This window comes from Mya arenaria, chromosome 11 (genome assembly GCF_026914265.1).
Source record: "Mya arenaria isolate MELC-2E11 chromosome 11, ASM2691426v1".
NCBI classification, from domain to species: domain Eukaryota; kingdom Metazoa; phylum Mollusca; class Bivalvia; order Myida; family Myidae; genus Mya; species Mya arenaria.
Window position 1 is genome coordinate 13,774,315 of NC_069132.1, and position 27,643 is coordinate 13,801,957.

The window sequence follows — 27,643 nt, forward strand, 5'->3', positions numbered from 1 at the left end:
CATTAAGTGCATCGGTATTAAAAGTATCACATATTCGCTCATTTCAAAGAGATAGTCAAAGCAGTAGTGTATCATTCAATATTTAAATCTTGCAATAAAATGAAAAGAAACAACCCCAGACAGCGTCCTACACCCGAAGCGATTTAAGGAGCCAAGTAACAATCTTTTGTAAATTGCTTTACTGTTCATCATTCTCATTTAAGTAACCTTTGTTGTAAAAAATTCTGAATGTGTTTTGTTTCCTCTTGTAAGAAATACATGTACATTAATTATACGTTCCGTTCCCCTGTCGTCCAGAGACAAGGTCTGACAATTAGTTCGTCCCCTGTAAGGACAAACTTCTTATCAAAATGATACCTATCTTCTGCCTGTCTGCTGAAATAAAGCCGGCTTAAGGAGTGATGTGATGGAATAGGGAAAACGACTTGTAGTTAGTGGCAATTCGAAGCATCGTAATACATCTCTGCATATTGTTCTGAAGAATGTCTTTGAATACATTTGAACGCTGGCCTTAATATGAATTACGACGAAGATTTTCCGTAATATTACATACCATATAACTGCTTTATCTCAAGCTGATATTAAAGCCATATACGTTTTATAAGATTTCGTGTATTCAAACTCTATTAAAGGAATCAGACAATTATAAATGTGTCTAAAAAAGCTAAAATTGTATCTTACATCTTTAACAGTAATGACAAACATAATATGTACATTGATTTTCACTGAACCGCTGGAATTGTGCAATAATAGTGTGCCAAACCATTTGAAGATAAATGCTTACGAAAAGAGCAGCATTATTGAAAAAATCACAGTGTATAATCTAAATGATATAGCTATAAGAAAAAGCTTAGACTTAGATATGTTCCACACTTCATCATTATGTTTCGGTCGTAAGTTCTAAATTGACCGTGTACAGTAAATTCGTCAATGTTTGGCACAGTCTGAAGATTTGAATTCTGTGTAAATAGGTGTCAGCTTTCAGACATTTTCTTATCTTCAATGAGATAGATTTGATTAAACACTGGTGGAAGATTGCTTTTATATCCATACACAATTTAGCTTTGGCGGCGGAATTCTGCCATGTTTTGTTTTTGCATTTTGTGGCGAAGGAAAAAAATGCAAAAATGCAAAATGTCAAATGGGTGGGTTAAATGCGAGAATTCGAAATCGGTCACATGTCTGGACGAAAATGCGATAATGAGCGAAGTGACGGATTGAAAAGGTAACAATGCGGAAATACGTTCAATGGTGGGACATTAATGCGAATTTATATAATGCGGCGCCTTTTCGCCCCGCCTAATGGCGCATTTTCGCCCCCGCTCTTGGTGTTTTTTTCATTTTCTAGTTGTCGGCCAGCCATTTGGTGAATTTTGACATTTCGCCCCGCCACTGAAATGTTTCCCCGCCACTTTGCGCATTGTCGCATTTTCTCCCTGCCACTTGGCGCATGGTCGCATTTTCTCCCTGCCACTTGGCGCATGGTCGCATTTTCTCCCTGCCACTTGGCGCATTGACGCATTTTCTCTCTGCCACTTGGCGCATTGTCGCATTTTCTCCCCTCCACTTGGCGCATTGACGCATCTTCTCCCAGCCACTTGGCGCATTGTCGCATTTTTCTCCCCTCCACTTGGCGCATTGTCGCATTTTCTCCCCGCCACTTGGCGCATTGTCGTATTTTCTCCCTGCCACTTGGCTAATTTTCGCCTCGCCATGTGGCGTGTTTTCGCCGCAAATGCGAATACACGAAATGGCCGAAAATAGCCAGCATCAAACATCCTTCCTAGCTTTCAGACATACCATGTTACATTTGCAGAATCTGTATTTAGTTTGTTGAAGAGTGAAGCAAATGTCAGAACATGATTGATTCAAATAGATGCACTCCAGTAATATTGCTGTGCATATAAACACGGAATCAATATCTGTATGCATGGAATATATGGTGCAAGCTTTTTATGAATATGGAAATCCAAACGGCATATTAACAGTTAATATCAATCGCATATTTCTGTGAAGCGACCCTTTTTATTATATAATTATATTTATCGTCGCTAGTTGTGATGAAGCCCAGATTCTAATTTCTGACACAATTCACCCGCCTACCCGATAAAGCCCGATAACGCCCCGCTCTTTGTTGTTTTGTCGATACAGTTCCAATAGTATTGACAAAAGCCAGACATCAATGATGATCACATTTAAATAAAAACTTATTTTCATAAATAAAAATCATTTACTGAATCCCTAAAAGCTCAGTATTGAGACTTATTTGCATGAAAGGGTTAGTGTAGATGAATGTATCCTGCAGGAACATAAAGATTACCTACGATTATATATCGAGTTAAAAACTACAATTGGGAGCAGTTTTGTAATTTGGGGTTCTCTAAGCCCTATGTAAGGCAACCATATGGACGGCTGTGACGATATTCGATCACCGGTTTCTCAGGCCGCAAAGTGCGTCCAAAACGTTACTTTTAAGCGGGTTCTGCTAAACCTTATAAAGGGGAGTTAATGTCGAAGATATTTCCGGAACCAAGAATGCGGGGCGGACGCGACCGGTCTTGATGTTTAGGTCTCTCGATTCCCGGCGTAACGCGACCGTCGGGCGCCTGTGACGTTATTCGGTCACCGGTTTCTAAGGCCGCAAAGTGCGTCCAAAACGTTACTTTTAAGCGGGTTCTGCCTTACCTTATAATGGGAAGGTAAAAACACTGGAAATTACTAATCCCGGCCTTCTTAATCCATTTTGTTACATTTCATTTTTAATCGTATTTTCCTTTGAATTATCGCACAAGTTAATATATCATGAAATCTGTCGCCTTTCGAGACGACGTTTGCATATGAATGGAAATTGGATCACATTAAAAATGTGTTGTTGTTTTGTCACGAACGTCAAGGAGACGCAGAATAAAATCACCATACGTTCCGTGAATTCTTTTTTGTGTTCTTGTTATTTTTGTAATAATGGCATTTATCAGTGGCTGTTATAGCAATGGTAACGTCTGTTATGTCATGCGTAAAAGAATCAAATAAAATTTATACTACCTCTCGAACGGTGACGCATATTCCATGGCGTGTCAGCCGCGATATATATTCACAGTGATAGACTGGAGGAGTGCATGGACAACCCGGACAACCCATTAATTCAAACTTCTATCGAAAGGATCATGTACAATAGTATCTGTATAACGAGTTCATTATCAACTTCATGCGCCGCCACTGATAGTTAATGTACATTGTAGTAATGGAAGGGGATTTTATTTGATGTATTTCGACAAAAAAACACTCTAAACTTATTATATAACAGGACACAGTATCAAATCAACCTCTTACTATTAAAAAACCGATATATCTGAAACACGACCTTGGAAGCAACCACTGTCTATCCAAAAATACTTATTGGCGTGAGTGCAAAACCATGTTACGATCATACGTTCATTATCCAAGGAAGCATGTCAGTCTGAATTCAGTCGACATGGACCGACATAGACCACCGATATGGACCGACATGGACCGATATGAACCGACACGGATAGATACATGGACCGACGTATGGACCGACATGGACCGACATCAGCGTGTTGAAAACAGTTTCAAGGGTGCGACAGCGATCGTAGTAATACGACTTCGCTTGAATGACGGTGAATGCACTATAACCGACTTATAGTTTATCTTTGAAACACAGGTTATTAGGTCATTAAGTATGACGTCACGGCCCAATATATTATTCACTAAAGTCACACATACCAATAAGCAAAGTAGAACCCTCGGCCTGTTTTATGTGATGAAAAATGAATTTTACAGAATAGTAAGAATCAGCCACCCGTGAATACATCTGGTTTGCTAGAATGCAGGTTTCGCACTAGGACTTCAACTATTAGTTTGTTATGGTGTCACTAACTGGTATAGCTTCAACCATTAACCGGCGTCAGTGTAAAAGTACATCTAATATGAAGATGAAGAGTGCCATGTTCTTACTGCTATTTTACATTGAACAGATATACAACATTCAGAAAGAGATCACATTTTGTTCTAGGTTAATGGAATTTATTATCTTGTTTTCACATTTATTTAGTTTCACAACTAGAGAAGTTCATGTCATCTATACTAATGACTGAAAGTATATTTCTATGGTCGCGGGGAAAACCTTTGAAGCTATCGATTTAAGTTATGATGTATTCTCAACTTAATAACCATTGCTTCCTGGAAGTACTTCGATAATTTAGATAATTATAGTAATACATGTAAGTACTTTTTGTATAATTAAAGTACATAGCACCTGCTTTTTATGCATGTTCTATATATTACACTGGCCATATATTAAAACAGTTGGTGCACATGCACCACTGACGTCATTTCCACGAAAATAAACATGTCCAAAAATTGACACAAGCAAAGCTTTTAAAGGATTTAAACAGAACTATCGACCAGGGAAAGGTGAACTAAGTCCATACCGTTAATGACGCATGTTGGTGCTTTGAGTGTAACAGAAACACCTCGGCCGTTATCCAACAGATATAACACTGACCTTTAAAATTAATCCATTATGGCGGCGACCATATTAAAACGTGTAGTATGTGTTTTCAACCATCAAGAACCATATTTAATGTTTTAGGGAGGTGAGGTTGTGATATGTTCCGGTCTTATATGGGTCAAACTTAAGTTTCTCAAAAACGTAGTTAAGACACGGATCAATTAATTCATTTCAGTACATTGTTTACGTTATCGAATGGGTCTACTAAGCGTAACCATAATTGAGTTAATCGCTGGCGGCCTCATCACAGTTTCGTTTATTATGAAGCCCATTTACAAGGTCTATCCCGAAGCTTGCCGGAGATTGCCGAGTTGTGACTATTGTAATGAGTATCGGGAACCTTCTTTACGGCACGTTTACCAAAAATTTCCATCCGGAGGTCACACTTAGTGACACTGTTCTGTTGAAAAATGATGAATATTCCAGCGAAATGGCTAGAGTCATTCATGAATAGATTCTTATGTTACTGTTTAAGGCTTGATCGACTGAAGCCGTGCTCTAGGTAAATTATCCGATGTTAACAAGAACTATTTGCCATTTGTTATTTCGCCCGACTAATTAAGCGTCAAGCGGTTTTTAATAGTAATTTTGCTAATGTGGTACAAATGGTGTTGTACAGGATTGCTTGTCGAACTAGTATGACATGTTTACAAACACTGACGTTAATGCATCTCCTGTAAGCTAACAAATGTCCCCCTAACGCCGAATGCGGTTGCCATCATCATATATTACTGATATTCATCTCGCGACGCCGCGTGAGCTGACAACGTTATGGCTCGTAGATGAATTCCCAGGGGTTTAATTGATTAAAGTCGAGTGAAAAAATACCTTATTACATCGGCGACTTACTTATATATACGTATCTAATATAATATTAATATCATATTCATTTAAAGTCAGGCACAGTCTTATCCATTTTTAGAATATTTCCATTACCCACGCGTCACGTAATGTAACTTCACTTGTCTGTATAATGTAACTAACTATGAATGCACACGTATAATATAATTGAGGATTTAATTTGACACCCATAACACCGTTAATAAACATAGAATAAGCAAAACTAGTCTATGTTACAGGAAAGATGAATAGCGCAATGATCGTTATATAGTTTATACCTGTGTCTGTGAGGAGCAGTGTTGGTCTGTCGTTACCAGTCATGTCAATCAGGACACAAAACCCAATGAAGAACAATGAATAAACGGTCTGGGTCAGCCCGGCACAAGAAGGGATCATGTGATGGCGTAAAGACAGCGTATTGTGGTCAGTGGCAATTTGAAGTCAACTTGATATATCTCTTCAACGAAATACGACGCCAATTGCAGACATTGCAGAAAATGCCAATAATGTTAATACGTTCCATCAGTCTGCTTTATCCTATGCTATAAATAAGAATGTCAACATTAGATTAGAGTGTTCAAATGTTATTCTGCTCACAATAATACAGCTGTGTTTGTCAAAGTACGTCCTAAACATTACCTGGTCGGTTCGTATGCAATAACAATGTTATACATTATTTATCCGAACCCATTCAGAAATCTAATAACTGATTGGTTAAGCTTGAATATCAGTCTATATAACTATAGTTAGCGCCCCCCCCCCCCCCCATAAGTTTGGATGTAATGTTTACATTATGACCGTTTACTATTAACTTGTAAAAAGACTGAATGTGTATTCTGGGTAAAAAGGTGTCGGCTTCTCAAACATTGTCTTATCTTTTGAAAGACTCACGGAAATGCCGATGGAATTTGATCAAACACTGCTGGAAGCTTGCTTTTATATCTCAACATTATCAAGTAGATATTTTGATTCACCAGATCTCAGACAAATGTAACAACATTTACAACATCTACATTTCGTTTCCTGAGGTATAAAGCAAAGGTCAATGTTACGTTTGTTTTAAATCAATTGTGAGAAACAAAATGCATAACAAGTTTCTACCAATGGCATATTGTTGTACATCTATTCTATTTTTACAATCATTTTGAACATACTTAACTTATCTCATAACGAACTTGGTGCTATCTCTGATGAACCCAAGAAGTCCCTTCTCTGACACAATGCGGCTACCTGCCAGATAGAGACATGATGAATGTGACATGTTTCACAGGCTCCCAAGTTCCACGCAGTATCAACATGTCAATCGAGACATAGCAATACTGAACTCAACATTTGAATAAATAATTTTATACTCATGTATATTATATCACATGTATGGCAAACAAGCTGGGCAAAAGTCTGTTGACTAAAGAATTTCGATGTTTCATTTTATTGTTGTTGTTTTTCCTAATCGCAATTTAATATAATTACGGTAAAGTATTGAGCTTTGTCGGTCAAAGCCTATTATGTCCAGTACTGGGAGATATATTTACTATATTTATGGACCACGTTCAAATGAACGTACATAAAAGCGGAACAACATGAGAACCAATTACTTATTACAAACTCCACTTGGTTATTTCCTCCTTTCTTCCTGCTTTAAACCAATCTACCACAAAGAGAATAATGTAATGCCCTTTATCAGTGCTTGTTGAGAAGGTGGGAATGCTGCTTATGCCATATAGATAAGTTTCAAACGCTACAATGATCAGCAGCATTTGTTATGCTACGGAAGATATCTTCAAATTATACCATACACGTTCAAGGATGTTCAGTGACATGTCACCCGTGATATTCCCACAATGATATCCTGGAGGTGGACAAGCAGGTGTGGGAACTATTTAAATGTAAGGTTGTCATCTTGTCCATATTAATACCCGCCGCCCGAGTCTTTTGACGTGTTATGTTCTTGACAGTCTTTGCTAAAGGGAACATTTGGATGTCCAACTCTTAGAAAGGTCCTTTAACGCGCTTAATTGTGGACATGTGGTCATACATCAAGTTTCCCTCATTAAGTGAACCTACTCGTACACTAATACAAGATGTTACACTGAAAGTTGTTTTGTACATTTGATTTTGCAATTTTTGCAATTGAATTCGTCAAGACGTAATGATGTAAAACTTGAGGCAAAAAGGTTCCTTTTGACATGAGACATATTGCGTTTGGTATATTTTAGTTGTTTGTTTTTACATATAATATTATCTACCTTATCATGTAACTGCATCGTAACCTTTTTGGATAACATTAAGGTCTTAAAAGAACATTTGACACATATACCGTGGTATCAAACACAGCCAACATCAGTCTCTGCAGCGCGTTAGTGCAAACACAAGTTACGATCAATTATTATCCCAGACAGCATGTCATTATGCGTTCATTCAACATGTAAATTGTACAGAATAGCGAGGATTAGCCACCCACACAAACATCACGTTTGTCTGATATTGGATTGAGCAGCATTGCCACAAATACTGGTCCCTTCTACTCTAATACAACAATATCAAACTATGTAACACCATATCATTAAAAGATGGATGTACTGTTATTTGTTCTTTATTTTATATAACGTTGAAAAGGAATGCAATATTGAGAAAATAGGAATATTTTGTAAGGGGTTAAATTACCTTGAAGATTTTGTTTGATAGAATTTGTTTATAAACGAGATTACTTGATACCACCTCGCATGAAAATTATGTCGATGGCCACCGGGGAGTAAGCGTTTCTAAATATTGAATCAATGTATATCGTATTGTCAATCCTTCGGTTCCTGGTAATACTGCGATAATAACAAGTAGTGGTATACAAGTGTGCTGTTGATATAGTTTTAAAACAAACAACAGTGATTCATGCAGTAGCAATTTTAAATACTATTAAACCTCCACATACACTAACCCACACTTTAAGAGTCTTGTGAAATAATTCAAACAAAATTAACCAAAGTGACGCTGTGTGTTCTGAACAATAGTATCAAACAAGCGAGTTCCACTCTGCTAGTAAGTTCAGATTTATGTAAGCGAAACTCCAACATTTTATGATTGTGATTACACAGAAAGGGTACAAGCAATGTTGTTATAGCTTGTCGAATCAGTATGTTATAATGACAACAAAGGATGCTAAATGCATCTCATTTTGTATAGCAACTTTCCTACTACTGTGTGCCAGCATCGTATTTTACTGCAATTTCTTGACAACGACGCCTCCGTTGACAAATATAATGTTATTTATAATACTCTTTGAGTCGGACGTCGAGTGATTATTTTTCTCTAATTTCATTGGATACAATAAATGCATGTGGTGTTCATTTTTATGTCATATAAAGTCTACATAGTTCATTGTGAGAAATATCTGTTCATCATGATAAGGTTTTGCTGAAAACGTATCATACGAAAGAGAAAAACAATGATGCAGCAATAACATCATGGTCCCTAAGCAATAGTATGTTTTATTAAGATCGAACGAAAAGTTAATGTAACAAAATGCAAAAGGCAATAACATCACATGTTTTTCTTTTCGTTCGTAAACGGGTTGAAACCTATAGTGAGTTCTTACTGAAGTTTAAACTGACCGTGCCATTGCCTTACCCACGAGATTTTGAAAGTTGTGTAATGTGTGTGTTGTTGAGTTGTTTGGTGTTTGTTCTGCCTTGGTTCTTGTGTCAACATGATATTGATTAGATATTGTGCTAACGGACTTGTCCCTGCAGCTTCTATTGTTTATCTGCAATTAAACATATAAATAAAAAATAATTCACAATGAATAGTTATGAAAATGTATCCTTCTTTTGATTATATCTATCCTCAACGCATTGTTCTGCCATTTATATGTTCTATATATGTTTGAACTGACACTGTGTACAATATGCATTTGCACTTTTTCCATGGACAAGGTCAAAGTTTCTGTCTGCGATCATTTGCAGATACACCTCTACCACAAATGTCATTGAATGCCTTACGCTGATCCTGTCATAGAGTCTACATAACTTATGACAACGATTGTTCTTTCTTCGAAAGTGCATACCACAACATTTCTGCTTTGTCTCGATCTCAAAACAGTCTACTAAAACAATACAAACTAATAGACAGGGCCTAAAAATCCTAAGTGAACGCATATCTTTCATATTTTAACAGTAATTATATTTCAATTTAACAAATTGTGTTTGGTTTGCAGTATTATCATATGCTTTCCGGTGGTTTATAGAGATTTATCAGTGAAGTAGAAATGATATTTCACTATTTTGAGCAGTGAAAATATCAATGTGATATTTTTCACTGTTTTAATATTTAAGCCCATTCTCAGGTCTTGATGAAACATAAGCACGCACAGGGCTTGGACACAATTTCAACGACGTCATTTCCGAAATGACGTTCCTTTCGCATACAATAGGCGCGCTTTTCTTTGTAAAGCCCCAAAATATATCAAACAAATTGTTTCCTGTTTGTCTTAAATTGTGAATGTTCCATTTGCCAATCAGTAATCTGAGTTTCATTTGGATAACAGATAGGATCCGTCACGAGCCGTCAGATAATTCACACTTTTATTCAACTACTCCAGGAAATATGTTAATAAGCGAGCCAGCCTTTGGCGAGCTTACTAACATAATTCCAGGACGAGTTGTATAAAGTTGTGTACTATATGATTATGAGTGTTAGATTCTTTCTATCACATGTTTTTACAGCAAAAATGACGAACCTGTTTCACCTGCTCTAGTGATTTGCCAATAACTCCAAGCAATGCCATTTCCCGCGCTACATGCATTGCAGACATGCAGTACATGGAATAATATAAAACCACAGATACATCCGATTGTTTTAATTTTGTTTATAAGATGAATGCATAATAAGATGATATCCTATAAGAATAACAACAAAAACACTATACTTATTACAAAATTTGCTTTCTTTTAAATTGTGACGTCATTTCTGGTAAGATGACGTCTTAAATTGTTTATGTTCATGACAGTTACTTCCAGTTTCAAGATTAAATATCGACTGCCTTTAACCATGTTTTTCATGAAATCAAGACGAAATACCACGCCTTTAAATGGACAATATATTAGATCTACTGTAAATAAATCTTCATCATCAATACCACATAAAAAATAAACGTATGATTTTATAGAATATTGCCAATTAAGCACTCATTTTTGCCAATTAAATTACAAACATGCGGAGTGATATATTTTCTAACCAATAGAAAAAGAGCAACGCTATATTACACATGTGCAATACAGAAAATACGTGTTGACTCAACTTGACTGTATCAAACCGGAAACAAGGTATCACGAGTATGTGATAAAGTAGTGTTTTACTTTCTTCATGGCAAGTTTGCAACCAATTGAGATATCGACCAGACATTTATGCATTAAAACCGACAGCAGAATAACGAAATACCACGATCTTTAACCTGAATGGAAAAGGTGGAATAAAAACTCAGACTCTTGATTTTTTTCCGCTCCTCACTTCATTGAAATATAGGTTTGGATCGTTAGATGCAAATTGACCGTTTACTGTAAATTCGTCAAAATCTGGCACAATCTGCAGATTTGAATTTGGGGTAAATAGGTGTCGGCTTCTCAGACGCTGCTTTATCTTCGCTGATATTTACGCAAATGCCAATGGAATTTGATCAAACACTACAGGAAGCTTGCTTTTATATCTCTACATTATCAAGTATATATTTTCATTCATCCACCAGTCCTCCTAGATCTCACATAGATGAAACATTTACAACATCTACCTTTTGTTTCCTGCGGTGTAGAACAAATGTTAAATAAATACATAATAAATGACGTGATGTAAATACCAGTCAATCACATCTACAGTATAGTAACCTAGTTTATTAAAAACGCGTTGATATATTAAAGAAGTCCACAACATATTATAGTTGAGAAACAGGCATAGCGAATACTGATAAAAATACTTTCACTGACAATGCATCTTTACTAAGAATGTTAAATAATCAGCCCGGCGGATTGTTGACTGAAGATGGGTTTTATATAAGTTCAAACAGGCCTCATCCTCCATGAGTGATGAGCTATTGTCACCACCTGACAACAAGCATTGACAGCTTCTGATGTATCTTTAGGGTTCTGCTTAGGTCATTTTCAAAATCAAATATCTTATCTGATTTACAAAGTCATTTGATATATAGTTATTAAAGCACTTAAAATATCAATAAAATTGTTCTTAAATTATACATATACATTTTTATCACATGCTTACCCTTGTTTTCTGTGTAATATACCCATTACGAATATTTTTATCTTACACATGTATAAGATAACCTATCAGATATTTATATTGGCCAGACTAATCACACGCAACCTAGATATCCCTCCGCATTGTTTGTAAACAAAATGGTTTAAATGCCAACAAATACTTACCGTAATAATGAAGCTGTAAGACTTCCGGGAGAGAAATGCTAACGAATCATAGTGCCAGAAAGCATCTTGTACAAAAACTTTCTGATAACAATGTTCCGCCAACCAGATAATGCAGATTACTAGTCACAGAAATATCCAGTCAGTCAACAAATACAGCCACAATAGTGACAAACACCACAAGAATATTTCAAACATCTCCATCTTGACCAACACAAGCAATATGCAATCAATGCCATTTGCTTGCCAATTTAATCAGCTGTCGGTTACCGAAAACACAAATACGAATTCCGCAGCACAGACATCTCATTACACATCCCATGGCGGCTACAACATCATGTTCTCTGGAAACTTTTTCAACATCAACATCCATGCAGTACAGAGTAAGGCTTCGCCGTTATCACCTGCATGTTGTGAAACACCATGTACACCAAGAAAACGCTGCAAAATCATCGTAGAAAGCGACAGCAAATAACTTTTAAATCCGTGCACACAGTAAAACTTGACAGACCGATGTAGGTCACATAAACCGCGTAAATGCATGTACTCTGAGTGTGACGTCATCAAATTGTGTACTTATTGGGTTTTTTTGGTTAAAATCGTTTGTTATTCATGTTGTTGGATATTTTACTACACATTTTTATATTTGTGACTTGTTAAGCGCTTTATCAGATTTTAAAACTTGATAACTGCTAGTTACTTTTGTCATTTTAATTTGGAACTATTTATATGGCGCATCGTTGACATTCTACTCTGAGTACTTTGGCTGTCGAACACCGTTTTAAGCATGTGATAAAAGAGATCTGACACTCGTTGTCATTTAATTCAAGAATTTTATTAAACTCGTCCATGAAAGTTGTTAGTAAGCCCGCCAGAGGGTCGCTTACTAACAAATTTCATGAACTCGTTTAATACAATCTTGTATTAAATGACAACTCGTGTCAGACCCTATATGTATTGTTAATTTTGTAAAATACGATTTATGTCCAGCTTAGGCTAATGTATGGAATTTACTTACCAATAAGGAAAATATCTGGAACCCAGCGACTTTATTTCCCGTACCTTGCGAATTTATGTCCCGGAACCGAGGTTTTACATATACCATGCTCTGCGGGAAGTTTCAATTCTCAAATATCAAAATGGGAAACAACTACTTTGATACTTCCTGTTTATAATATGTGTTGTTGCTCCTTCAAAATCTATCAAAATCAATCTAAAACAGAAACGAACATTCTGCTGTTTATCATGACAAAAGCCATTTCATGTAATCTGTTGCCTCATAAAAAAGGCGAATAGCAATTGAACAAAAAAAAAATAACATCGCAAGTACGTTTCATTATTTTTTTCACGTTTCTTCTTACATGTTCAATGATGAGAAAAAGTGCCGGTTATAACGATGATTATGTCTGACTGTAATGCAATTCGGGAAAATATCCTACACCAGAATCATAGGGAATATCATACACCAGAATCATAGGGAATATCATACACCAGAATCATAGGGAATATCATACACCAGAACCATAGAGAATATCTTACACTAGAATCATAGGGGATATCATACACCAGAACCATAGGGAATATCCTACACCAGAATCATAGGGAATATCCTACACCAGAATCATAGGGAATATCTTAAACCAGAATCATAGGGAATATCTTACACAAGAATCATTGGGAGAATCATAGGAAATATCATACACCAGACTCAAGGGGAATATCTTACACCAGAATCATAGGGAATATCCTACACCAGAATCATTGGGAGAATCATAGGAAATATCATACACCAGACTCATAGGGAATACCTTACACCAGACTCATAGTGAATATCCTACACCAGAATCATTCGGAGAATTATAGGGAACATCATACACCAGACTCATAGGGAATATCTTACACCAGAATCATAGGGAATATCTTACACCAGAATTATAGGGAATAACTTACACCAGAACCATAGGGAATATCTTACACCAGAATCATAGGGAATATCCAACACCAGAATCAAAGGGAATATCCTACACCAGCACCATAGGGAGTATCCTACACCAGAATCATAGGGAATAACTTACACCAGAATCATAGGGAAAATCCTACACCAGAATCATAGGGAATATCCTACACTAGAGTCATAGGGAATATCTTACACCAGAATCATAGTAAAAATACCTTACACTAGAATCATAGGGAATACCTTACACTAGAATCATAGGGAATATCTTACACCAGAATCATAGAGAATACCTTACACTAGAATCATAGGGAATATCTTTCACCAGAATCATAGGAATTATATTACACCAGAATCACAGGGGATATCCTACACCAGAAACATAGGAAATATCATACACCAGAATCATAGGGAATGGCTACGTAGCTTTGAAGCTACGGAATACTTTAAAATGATCCCACTTTCTCAAAATCTACAATGATCAGCAGGATTTGTTCTGCTACGGAAGAGATTTTCAAATTATAACATACACGTTCAAGTATGTTCAATGAAATGCCACCCGTGATATTCCCACAATGATATGCTGGAGGTGGACAAGCAGGTGTGGGGACTTTATAAATGTAAGATTGTCATCTTGTCCATACTACTACCCGCCGTCCGAGTCTTTTGACGTGTTATGTTCTTTACGGACTCTTTGCTAAAGGGACCATTTGGATGTCCAACTGTTAAAAAGGTCCTTTAACGCGCATAATTGTGGACATGTGGTCATACATCAAGTTTCTCTCATCAAGTGAACCTACTCGTACACTTACACAAGTTGTTACACTGATAGTTGTTTTGTACATTTGATTTTGCAATTGAATTCGTCAAGACGTAATGATGTAAAACTTGAGGCAAAAAGGTTCCTTTTGACATGTGATATATTGCGTTTGGTATATTTTTAGTTTTTACATTTAATGTTATCTACCTTATCATATAACATCGTCGTAACCTTTTTGGATAACATTAAGGTCTTAAAAGAACATTTGACACATATACCGTGGTATCAAACACAGCCAACGTCAGTCTCTGCAGCGCGTTAGTGCAAAAACATGTTACGATCAATTATTATCCCAGGCAGCATGTCATTATGCGTTCATTCAACATGTAAATTGTACAGAATAGCGAGGATTAGCCACCCACACAAACATCACGTTTGTCAGATATTGGATTGAGCAGCATTGCCACAAATACTGGTCCCTTCTACTCTAATACAACAATATCAAACTATGTAACACCATATCATTAAAAGATGGATGTATTGTTATTTGTTCTTTACTTTATATAACATTGAAAAGGAATGCAATATTGAGAAAATAGGAATATTTTGTAAGGGGTTAAATTACCTTGAAGATTTTGTTTGATAGAATTTGTTTATAAACGAGATTACTTGATACCACCTCGCATGAAAATTATGTCGATGGCCACCGGGGAGTAAGCGTCTCTAAATATTGAATCAATGTATATCGTATTGTCAATCCTTCGGTTCCTGGTAATACTGCGATAAAAATGAGTATTGGTATACAAGTGTGCTGTTGATATAGTTTTAAAACAAACAACAGTGATTCATGCAGTAGCAATTTTAAATACTATTAAACCTCCACAGACACTAACCCACACTTTAAGAGTCTTGTGAAATAATTCAAACAAAATTAACCAAAGTGACGCTGTGTGTTCTGAACAATAGTATCAAACAAGCGAGTTCCACTCTGCTAGTAAGTTCAGATTTATGTAAGCGAAACTCCAACATTTTATGATTGTGATTTCACAGAAAGGGTACAAGCAATGTTGTTATAGCTTGTCGAATCAGTATGTTATAATGACAACAAAGGATGCTAAATGCATCTCATTTTGTATAGCAACTTTCCTACTACTGTGTGCCAGCATCGTATATTACTGCAATTTCTTGACAACGACGCCTTCGTTGACAAACATAATGTTATTTATGATTCTCTTTGAGTCGGACGTCGAGTGATTATTTTTCTCTAATTTCATTGGATACAATAAATGCATGTGGTGTTCATTTTTATGTCATATAAAGTCTACATAGTTCATTGTGAGAAATATCTGTTCATCATGATAAGGTTTTGCTGAAAACGTATCATACGAAAGAGAAAAACAATGATGCAGCGATAATATCATGGTCCCTAAGCAATAGTATGTTTTATTAAGATCGAACGAAAAGTTAATGTAACAAAATGCAGAAGGCAATAACATCACATGTTTTCTTTTACGTTCGTAAACGGGTTGAAACCTATAGTGAGTTCTTACTGAAGTTTAAACTGACCGTGCCATTGCCTTACCCACGAGATTTTGAAAGTTGTGTAATGTGTGTGTTGTTGAGTTGTTTGGTGATTGTTCTGCCTTGGTTCTTGTGTCAATATGGTATTGATTAAATATTGTGCTAACGGACTTGTCCCTGCAGATTCTATTGTTTATTCGCTATATAAATCTAATCATAATTCACAATGAATGATTATGAAAAATTATCCTTCTTTTGATTATATCTATCATCGCCGCAGTTTTCTGCCATTTATATGTTCTATATATGTTTCAACTAATACTGTGTACAATATGCATTCGCACTTTTTCCATGGACACTAATAATGATTATGTCTGCGATCACTGGCAGATACTCCTCTTCCATAAATGTCCTTGGACGCTTTACGGCGATTCTGTTCTACATAACAGATGACAACAATTGTTCTTTCTTCGAAAATGCATACCACAACATATCTGCTTTGTCTCGATCTCAAAACAGTCTACTCTTAAAAAAACCCTAATGAACAGGGCCTAAAAATCCTAGTGAACGCATACTAGTGATGAAACGATTATCGAGTACAATCAATAAATCGTCGCTGACAATGCTATGTCGGCGACAATCGATAGTGGTTGTCCAAAATCGATGTCGCTAATGTTAATTCCGGTAACTACGTATTTTTTTGTTGTTGTCAAAGTCGAGTAAATCTCAATATTTCTTACCAGTAAATTCTCGTTGAGTTCATATAAACAAGGGAAGTCACTCTCTTACAAAAATGTGGTGAATGTAAAGACTTTTGCTTACATTCGGAGCTCCTCGGCCATTTTTATCGAAAACAACCTCGGATGTATGTGTAGGGTTTATATACTCAAAAAGAGGTACGTTTAAGTCCGCTGCAAGTAGATCGCGTAGTTATTTTATTTAGCAGTTAAACTTTATGACTTTACTCTTGGGAATCTTAATTATGTTTGCAATAATATACTTCACTGACAATCAATTTAAACTAAGATCAATAAATACAATTCTAAAACACTACACTTTCATTAATGATATAATTCAAAAATTAACGAACTACTTCAACTGATGTACCGGCATATATCCGAGGTTGTTTTCGATAAAAATGGCCGAGGAGTTCCGAATGTTTGGCTTAAAAACTTTAAAACGCTCCCATTTTTTAAAATTGTTTATATATTTCATTAAACCTTCTTCAATAACCTGTCTCTATGGTGTAGTGGGTCCGGTCTTACATTCCCACACAATTTTTGATTGGTATGCAGTATTTTTATATGCATCCCGGCGGTTTATAGAGATTTATTATTGAAATAAAATTGATATTTCACTGTTTTAACAGTGAAAAAATCAATTTGATATTTTTCACTGTTTTAATATTTAAGCCCATTCTCAGGTCCAGATGAAACGTAAGCGCGCACAGGGCATGTACACAACTTCAACGAGGTTATTTCTGAAATGACGTTCCTTTCGAAGACAATTTGGCGTGCTTTTCTGGTAAAGCCCCAAAATATATAAAACATGGTATTTCTGTTTGTCCTAAATTGTGAATGTTCCAAGAAGTCACGAGCCGTCAGATAATTCACACTTTTATTAAAGTATTCCAGGAATTATGTTAGTAAGCGAGCCTGAGCTTTTGGCGAGCTTACTAACATAATTCCTGGACGAGTTGTATAAAGTTGTGTACTATATGATTATGAGTGTCAGATTCTTTCTATCACATGTTTTTACAGCAAAAATGACGAATCTGTTTCACCTGCTCTAGTGATTTGCCAAATAACTCCAAGCGATGCCATTTTCCACGCTACATGCATTGCAGACATGCAGTACATGGAATAATATAAAACCACACACACATCCGATTGTTTTAATTTTGTTTATAAGATGAATGTATAATTAGATGATATCCAAAAAGAATTACAACAAAAAACCTTATACTTTTTACAAAATTTGCTTTCTTTTAAATTGTGACGTCATTGCTGGTAAGTTGACGTCTTAAATTGTTTATGTTCATGGCGTTATTTCCAGTTTCAAGATTTAAAATCAAAAATTTGAATATTGACTGTCTTTAAAAATGTTTTTCATGAAATCAAGACGAAATGCCACGCCTTTAAATGGAAAATGTACTACTATAAATACATCTTCATCATCAATATCACATAAAAAATAAACGTATGATTTGCTAGAATATTGCCAATTAAGCAAGTATTTTTGCCAATTAATTTGTTTTCAAGCATGCGGAGTGATCTATTTTCTGACCAATAGAAAAAGAGCAATGCTATATAACACATGGGTAATACAGAAAATACGTGAAGATTGTATCAAACCGGAAACAAGGTATCACGAGTATGTGATAAGAACAGAACAGAACAGATAAGGTAGTGTTTTACTTTCTTTATGGCAAGTTTGCAACCAATTGAGATATCGACCAAACATTTATGCATTAAAACCGACAGCAGAATAACGAAATACCACGATCTTTAACCTGAATTGAACAGGTGAAATAAAAACTCAGACTCTTGATTTTTTTCCGCTCCTCACTTCATTGTAATATAGGTTTGGATCGTTAGATGCAAATTGACCGTTTACTGTAAATTCGTCAAAATCTGGCACAATCTGCAGATTTGAATTTGGGGTAAATAGGTGTCGGCTTCTCAGACGCTGCTTTATCTTCGCAGATATTTACGCAAATGCCAATGGAATTTGATCAAACACTACAGGAAGCTTGCTATTATATCTCTACACTATCAAGTATATATTTTCATTCATCCACCAGTCCTCCTAGATCTCAGACAGATGAAACATTTACAACATCTACCTTTTGTTTCCTGTGGTGTAAAGCAATAGTTAAATAAATAAAAAAATAAATGACGTGATGCAAATGCCAATCAATCACATCTACAGTGACCTTGTATAACGTGCTGATAAGTTTAAGAAATCCAAAGCATATAATCGATGAGAAACAATCATAGCGTATACTGATAAAGCATGTTTCACTGACAATGCATCATCTATTATATTAAATATGTAAATTAATAAGCCCGGCGGATTATTGACTGAAGATGTATATAATTATATATATATATATATTGTTATTAAAGCACTTCAAACATCAAAAAAAAGTCTTCAAATACATTTGTATTGCACTAAATTAATTTTGTAAAATATTATTTATGTCCAGCTTAGGCCATGGAATTTTCGTACTAATAAGGAAAATATCTGGAACCCAGCGACTTTATTTCCCGTACCTTGCGAATTTATGTCCCGGAACCGAGGTTTTACATATACCATGCTCTGCAGGAAGTGTCAGTTCTCAAATAGTAAAATTGGAAAAAAATATCACTTTAATACTTCCTGTTTATAATATGTGTAGTGGCTCTTTCAAAATCTTTCAAAATCAATCTAAAACAAACTAGAAGCGCCGCAATGCGACGAAACCAGGTTTTTGTTATAGGCAATCAGAAATTATAGCCAATTAATTTGTTGTATGAGCAAGTTCAATCTGCAACTTCATATAAGTATATTCACACTAAGATTCATCACTATCCATCAATTCTAACTAAGTTGTTGGGCAGAAAAACATTTTTCTATTTTAAGGAACAGTGACCTTGACCCCACCTCCCAAGCTAGCTCTTCACATAAGCTACCTTTCGCTCTAAGTTTCATCCATATCTATCAATGTTAACTAAAGTTATTGGGCAGAAACCATTTTTCTATTTTTAGTAACAGTGACCTTGACCCCACCCCCCTCAAAAGAAAGTCCAAGCTTGCTCTTCACATAAGCTACTAGTACCTACACACAAAATTTCGTCAATATCTATCAATCCTAACTAAAGTTATTGGGCAGAAACCATTTTTCTAGTTTTAGTAACAGTGACCTTGACCTTAGCTCCACCCCCCTCAAAAGCAATCCCAAGCTAGCTCTGTACATAAGCTACCTACACGCCAAGTTTTATCAATATCTATCAATGCTAACTAAAGTTATTGGGCGGACACCATTTTTAAATTTTTAGTAACAGTGACCTTGACCTTAGCCCCACCCCCCTCAAAAGCAATCCCAAGCTATCCCTTTACATAAGCTACCCACATACCAAGTTTAATCAATATCTATCAATGCTATCAAAAGTTATTTGGCAAAAAAAACATTTTTCTATTTCAAGTAACAGTGACCTTGACCGTAGCCCCTCCCCACTCAAAAGCAATCCCAAGCTAGCTCTTCACATGCTACCTACACACCAAGTTTCATCAGTATCTGTCAATCCTAACTTAAGTTATTGGGCGGAAACCATTTTTCTATTTTTAGTAATAGTGACATTGACCTTAGCCCCTCCCCACTTAAAAGCAATTCAAAGCTAGCTCTTCACATAAGCTACCTACACACTAAGTTTCATCAATATCTATCAATGCTAACTTATGTTATTGGGCAGAAACCATTTTTCTATTTTTAGTAACAGGCAACCTTGACCATAGCCCCACCCCCCTCAAAAGCAATCTCAAGCTAGCTCTGTACATAAGCTACCTACACACCAAATTTCATCAATATCGGTCAATGCTAACTAAAGTTATTGGGCAGAAACCATTTTTCTTTTTTTAAACAACAGTGACCTTGACCATTTTTCTATTTTAAGTAATAGTGACCTTGACCTTAGCCCCTCCCTACTCAAAAGCAATCGTAAGCTAGCTCTGTATATAAGCTACCTACACACCAAGTTTCATCAATATCGGTCAATGCTAACTAAAGTTATTGGGCAGAAACCATTTTTCTTTTTTTAAACAACAGCGACCTTGACCATTTTTTCTATTTTAAGTAATAGTGACCTTGACCTTAGCCCCTCCCTACTCAAAAGCAATCCCAAGCTAGCTCTTCACATAAGCAACTTACACACCAAGTGTCATCAATATCGGTCAAAGCTAGCTAAAGTTATTAGGCAGAAACCATTTTTCTTTTTTAAACAACAGTGACCTTGACCATTTTTCTATTTTAAGTAATAGTGACCTTGACCTTAGCCCCTCCCTACTCAAAAGCAATCCCAAGCTAGCTCTTCACATAAGCAACTTACACACCAAGTTTCATCAATATCGGTCAATGCTAACTTAAGTTATTGGGCAGAAACCATTTTTCTATTTTAAGTAACAGTTACCTTGACCTTAGCCCCAACCCCCTCAAAAGCAATCACAAGCTAGCTCTTCACATAAGCTACCTACACACCATGTTTCATCAATATCTGTCCATGCTAACTAAAGTTATTGGGCAGAAACCATTTTTCTATTTTAAGTAACAGTGACCTTGACCATTTTTCTATTTTAAGTAATAGTGACCTTGACCGTAGCCCCTCCCCACTCAATAGCAATCCCAAGCTAGCTCTTCACATAAGTAACTTACACACCAAGTTTCGTCAATATGTATCAATGCTTACTAAAGTTATTGGGCAGAAACCATTTTTCTATTTTTAGTAACAGTGACCTTGACCTTAGCCCCACCCCCCTCAAAAAGCAATCCCAAGCTAGATCTTCCCATAAGCTACCTACACACAAAGTTTCATCAATATTTATCAATGCTAACTTAAGTTATTGAACAGAAACCAATGTTTGACGCCCGCCCGCCCGCCCGCCCAAAGACAACCTCATTCTAATAACCCGGTTTTCGTTGAAAACCTGGTTAAAAACCAACATTCTGCTGTTGATCATGACAAAAGCCATTCATGTTATCTGTTGCCTCATAAAAAAGGCGAATTGTAATTGAACAAAAACAAAATGTAACAAATTTCAAGGAAACTAAAATAACATCGCAAGTACGTTTCATTAATTTTTTCTTATTACATGTTCAATGATAAGAAAAAGTGCCTTTTATTACGATGATCATGTCTGACTGTAATGCAATTCGGGAAAATATCATACACCAGAATCATAGGGAACATCATACACCAGAATCATAGGGAATATCTTATTATAAAATCATAGGGAATATCATACACCAGAATCATAAGGTACATCTTACACCAGATTCATAGGGAATATCCTACACCAGAATCATAGGGAATATCTTACACCAGACTCAAAGGGAATATCCTACACCAGAATCGTAGGGAATATCCTACACCAGAATCATAGGGAATATTCTACACCAGAATCATAGGGAATAACTTACACCAGAATCATAGGGAATATCCTACACCAGAATCATAGGGAATATCATATTCCAGAATCATAGGGAATATCTTACACAAGAATCATAGGGAATATCCTACACCAGAATCATAAGGAATATCTTACATCAGAATCATAGGAATATCCTTCAATAGAATCATAGGGAATAACATACACCAGAATATTAGGGAATATCTTACACCAGAATCATAGGGAATATCTTACACCAGAATCATAGGGAACATTTTACACTAGAACCATAGAAAATATATTTCACCAGAATCATAGGGAATATCTTACACTAGAATCATAGGGAACATCTCACACCAGACTCATAGGGAATATCTTACACTAAAATCTTAGGGAATATTCTACACCAGAATCATAGGGAATATCTTACACCATAATCATAGGGAACATCGTACACTAGAATCATAGGGAATATCTTACACCAGAATCATAGGGAATTTCCTACACCAGAATGATAGGGTGTATCCTTTACCAGAAACATACGGAATATCATACACCAGAATCATAGGGAATAGTTACAATCTTACAATTATGTCCAGTGCTTTGATCTCAAACGTTATGTATCAAGAGTTTCTTCAACAACTTAAAGCGCTTATTGTTACTGTCATTACCACCGTCAACAAGGCCTTATCTGAGAACGAATCGTTTTTGTTTCTTTAAATGCAATGTTCAGCTGGGCCAGTATTCAATATTGATCTTATCCTTACCCTTAGACATGCCTCAGTGAATCCATTCAGCCTATTGGTCAGCTAAATATACAGGCCAATCAAAACACTTAGTTTCTAATCTTAAATTTAAGTTCAATCTAAGTTGAAATTTAAATACGGCCCATATATTGTTCATATTTTGTCTTCGGTAGAATGCCATTGGTTTTCTTGTTTGTACATTAGGTTTTACAACGAGAAGACCTCATGCCTTACAGTAATTTTCGAAACCATACATTTTATTGTCGCGAGAAAAAGCAATCTTAATATCGAGTAAAGTACTTCGTATTGTTTACGTTACACACATTGATTTCGCAAATTCTGAACTTGCATGTGTTACAATATCATCGCTTTATACTTTAACATGCTTACTCAAACTCATTTATTCCTTGTTACAATAACATATTCGTTCATAAATATATCCAATAAATTATGCTCACATACAGCTTTCTTTCAATATACAAGATTATATTTTGGCGCAAGCAATATGTTATCACAGAGGAAGTATCTTATCTAACCATGAACTCTCCGTTTGAAACAGGATCTCAAATGTTGTGTGTCTTACTTCTTCTGCACCGCCTATGTTGATTGTTCGTAATGGTATTTTAAGGACAACTGAATCTGTTCTGAAACAAAGACATACAGTCGAATTCGAATCCCTCGTTGGCTCGAACTGGATGTTAAAGACCGATTTTATTATACTGAAGGTAAGCATTACCGCTTGGCTCGAATTTTCCGAGGCTCGAGGTATTTTCGCCGGTCCCTCGGAGCCAAAGGGGTTCTATGTATATCGATGGTAGATAGTGAAGAAAACGTAAGAATATTTTAGCGTTATTAATGAAAACTTCACACTGCGTTGAATACAATGGTTATTATAATAATAATAATAATAATAATAATAATAATAATAATAATAATAATAATAATAATAATAATAATAATAACATCTTTATTTAACGAAGGTTACACACTAAGTGTACAACCATTACAGACATACTACTTATTTCCAGCATGGCATTCACACAAAAAGTATTACAAAAACACATGTACTAAGTTACATATTAAGCAACATACAAAACATACAATCACACTATCACTATCATACATTTCTTCGACAAACACAACTCAGTTTAATATGATGATTATAAATTACAATAATTTCATACTGTAAATAATGTAGATATATTCAGTAAAACCACATTCAATCAATCAATATATATATATATATATATATATATATATATATATATATATATATATATATATATATATATATATATATATATATATATATTGTGTTTTCGTTATCACTATTATCTAACCAACAAACGTACTCTTTATACAAATGGACATGAACAACTCTTATCTAATTCGTAGGATATAAAACTGAACGATGCAGAGCCGCAAGTTTTTCGAATCGGATTACAATGTTATCATTCGTAGGTGTAACCATTTATGTGCGCTTTAACTAGTTCACGATGTTATACGTTTTCTAGTAATTATACAAATACACCATTTGTGTATTTCTGTACATTTTAATTACTATTTGATTGATTCAATTGAGTGTTATATATTTCGATCAGCGGAAAAGGCTACGGTACAGAAAGGACCTTGATGATTTGTGTTTAATATTGTTACAAATCAATCGATGCACGTGACATTTATTAAATACTCATTCATGTTCACCGCTGTACTCCGTTGCTTTGCCCTGTTCAGTCTGAACTCTTATATTTCTTCACATGAACCATTCTGTTTTAAAACATGCTTTTATTGCCTATTATTCAGTGTATGTCATACAAGATATGTGTAAAACGAATTAAGACTCAGTAAGATGTAATGTATTTGGATTCCGATTCATGTGTATGATAGAAATACATAACCATGCATGTTTGTGAAGAAAGAGACACTCCGAGGAGCTCAATTCCAAGTCCTTGTTTTCATCTTAACTCTGTTCAGGTTCTTACACAATTACTCGGGTTAAGCACGGTCGTCTTCTGCATCAACTACTTTTCAAATATAGTTCATAACATAACAAATGCCAACGTTACTTCAAGCAACATTTATACCTTTTATGAAGCAATAGCTATTTTATTTAGATTATAAATTTTAAAGAGTCTCGGTTGACAAAATAGTTGTTGATATTTTGTTTCCAAACTGCAAGGAATCATGAAGTAGAAGCTATAAACACTATTTTTTTCAACACCAACCAACATCATAAACAATAAACACTAAATCAAACTACGGAGTTGTTGTAGATTGTTCGATATATTTAAAAAACAAACACACATGTTTTTAAAGCAAAGTGACAAGTCGCGAAGTCGTTCAAATATATGCATCTCAAACATATTAGTATTAATTGTGCTTTGGCTAACAGGGAACAAGAAATGCTTTAATTGCTTGTCGATTTAGCATATAATAATTTAATGTTATCTAACATCTTCCCTCCTACGCCGACCGCGGTTGTATGCTCAGTTCGTTGTATATTACTGCAATTTATTTCACGACGCCGCCACAGCTGACAACAATGACAACTTGTTTATGGTTATAGATGATTCTAGTGGGGTTTATTTGAAAACCGAGCATTTTTTTTTCTAATTAGATGTTGGAGACAATAAATATTCGTCAGATTCAATTTTATTAAGGCACAGCCAGGATCATCCATTTCAAGACAATTTCAATTATTGTCAATTATGACACAGTCTTATTTCTCAACACATGACTGCTTGATATATACATGATCTGTCACGAATCGTCATATAATGCACCAGTCAATTGTAACCACCGCCCCCCCCCCCCCCAGGTCCGGGGAATAACAGGGACTTTGACTTTCGGTCCACCCAACCCCGGCTAAAATCCTCGCCCTGCGGGGACGAACAGATGGTATAATCCCCGCCAAATGCGCCCGCACCCCAGGGGCCCTAGGTAAGGCCCATTCCGCGCAATATTTAAAGCGAAGACAAAACCACCGCATTCACCCGGCACTGCGGGGCCACCTGAAAGGTAAAAACACGGCCCATTTCCCCGGCCATCCCTGGTATACTCATGGGCCTGGGGGGGGGGGGGTGGGGCGTGGTTACAATTGACTGGTGCATAATACACACTTGTAAGTTAGCGAGTTCAGGAAATATGTTAGTATGCGAGCCCTTAGCAAGCTTACTAACACACAGATGCGTAACAGTAGCCTGGACAGTTTGAATAACATTGTGTATTATAATTGTGATAACGACTGTCAGACTCGTTTTACCACAATCATGCTTTTCCCAGTAATAATAGCAACCTGTTTGAACTGCTCTTGCGCTCAAAATGCATGGGCACCATAGAAATTGTTAATTGTTGGGGATCCCCCAGGCCAACATTCTAAACCAATTTTGGTTCTGAGGGAGGGGCGAATGTCAAAAGGTTGTACCCCGACGTAACGCCCCCTCTAACGTCAATTCCTTGATCCACCCCTGAAAACCACAAACATATCCGATCGTTTAGAATTTGGTAATGAGTAGATTGCATACTAAAACGATATCCAGGAAGAATAACAACAAATAAAATACTTTTAACTTAATTTGTTTTTTTCTTTTTAATTGTGACGTCATATCCGCTATCATTTGTTTTATGTTTATGGCGTAATTTCCTGTTTAAACACAATTAGTACCGAACGTCTTTAATTATAAAACACGAAATAAAGACGAAATATCACGCTTTCCTCTTACGATTTAGATGGAAAATATAATGCTGTATAAATCTTTATCATAAGTACAAAATAAGAAATGTATGCCATGCTAGAATATTGCCAAATAAGCCATTATTTTTGCCAACTAATTTGTTGACAAACATGCGGGGTGAAATATTTTCTGACCAAAAGAAATAGAGCAATTTTATTTTACCCATGTGTTATACAGAAAAAATACGTGAAGGCTAAATTATACCGGAAACAATGTATAACATGTGATAAACGTAAGATATCATTAAAAAAAACGGTGAATATATAACATTATAGCTCTTAAATAACTATATTCTGAATCTCACCTTCATCGAATAGTGCATATGCATGAACACAAATACCAAGACTATAATCACATATTTTATACACTATATGCAGTGGTAATAAAAGCTCTTCATACATCGAACATTATGCAAATTTAGGTATTTTTAGTAATATTCAGTTTATTCACATACCATGTCACAAATATTAATTGACCATTAACTGGAATCAAAGGCGGTCCCACCCAAATGGAACACAAAGACCCCAAAACTCAAAACAGTAGCTTCAACTAATAATCGCGAACTAAAACCATCTATGTATATCTTTATATGTTGCAGGCACGTTGGTGTCGGCGTTTGCTGTGCTTTGTGGAGCTCCGACGATGCTAAACAAGCGCGTGCCTGCATTCTTCCTGGACGTGCTGTCAGCATTCCTTCAACTGATCACCTTCTTCGTCATCGTCGGCTGGGTCTGGAGCATTCTCTGGGGCATGAACATGATCACCATAGCAAGTAAGTATTACACAAAACATGGTCACCCCATAGCAACTGAGTATTACAAAACATGGCCACCATAGCAAGTGAGTATTATACAAAACATGATCTCCATAGCAAGTGAGTATAAAACAAAACATGGTTACCATAGCAAGTGAGTATTACACACAACATGATCACCATAGCAAGTGAGTATTACACAGAACATGGTCACCATAGAAAGTGAGTATTACAAAGAAC

General features: G+C 35.9%; 2 protein-coding genes across 2 annotated transcripts in view; one reads left to right on the forward strand and one right to left on the reverse strand.

Moving 5' to 3' along the window:
- The window catches only part of LOC128208965 (thyroid adenoma-associated protein homolog), a 97,061-nt gene extending 85,402 nt beyond the window's left edge, over window positions 1–11,659 (reverse strand). The window contains exon 1 of the mRNA XM_052912731.1: window positions 11,633–11,659. Coding sequence (XP_052768691.1) covers window positions 11,633–11,658 — 26 coding nt within the window. The 5' untranslated portion in view covers window position 11,659. The remainder of the gene's footprint in view (window positions 1–11,632) is intronic.
- Window positions 1–27,643, forward strand: part of LOC128208969 (protein stum homolog) — a 42,418-nt gene that overhangs the window by 1,093 nt on the left and 13,682 nt on the right. Inside the window, exon 2 of the mRNA XM_052912738.1 lies at window positions 27,248–27,421. Coding sequence (XP_052768698.1) covers window positions 27,248–27,421 — 174 coding nt within the window. The remainder of the gene's footprint in view (window positions 1–27,247; window positions 27,422–27,643) is intronic.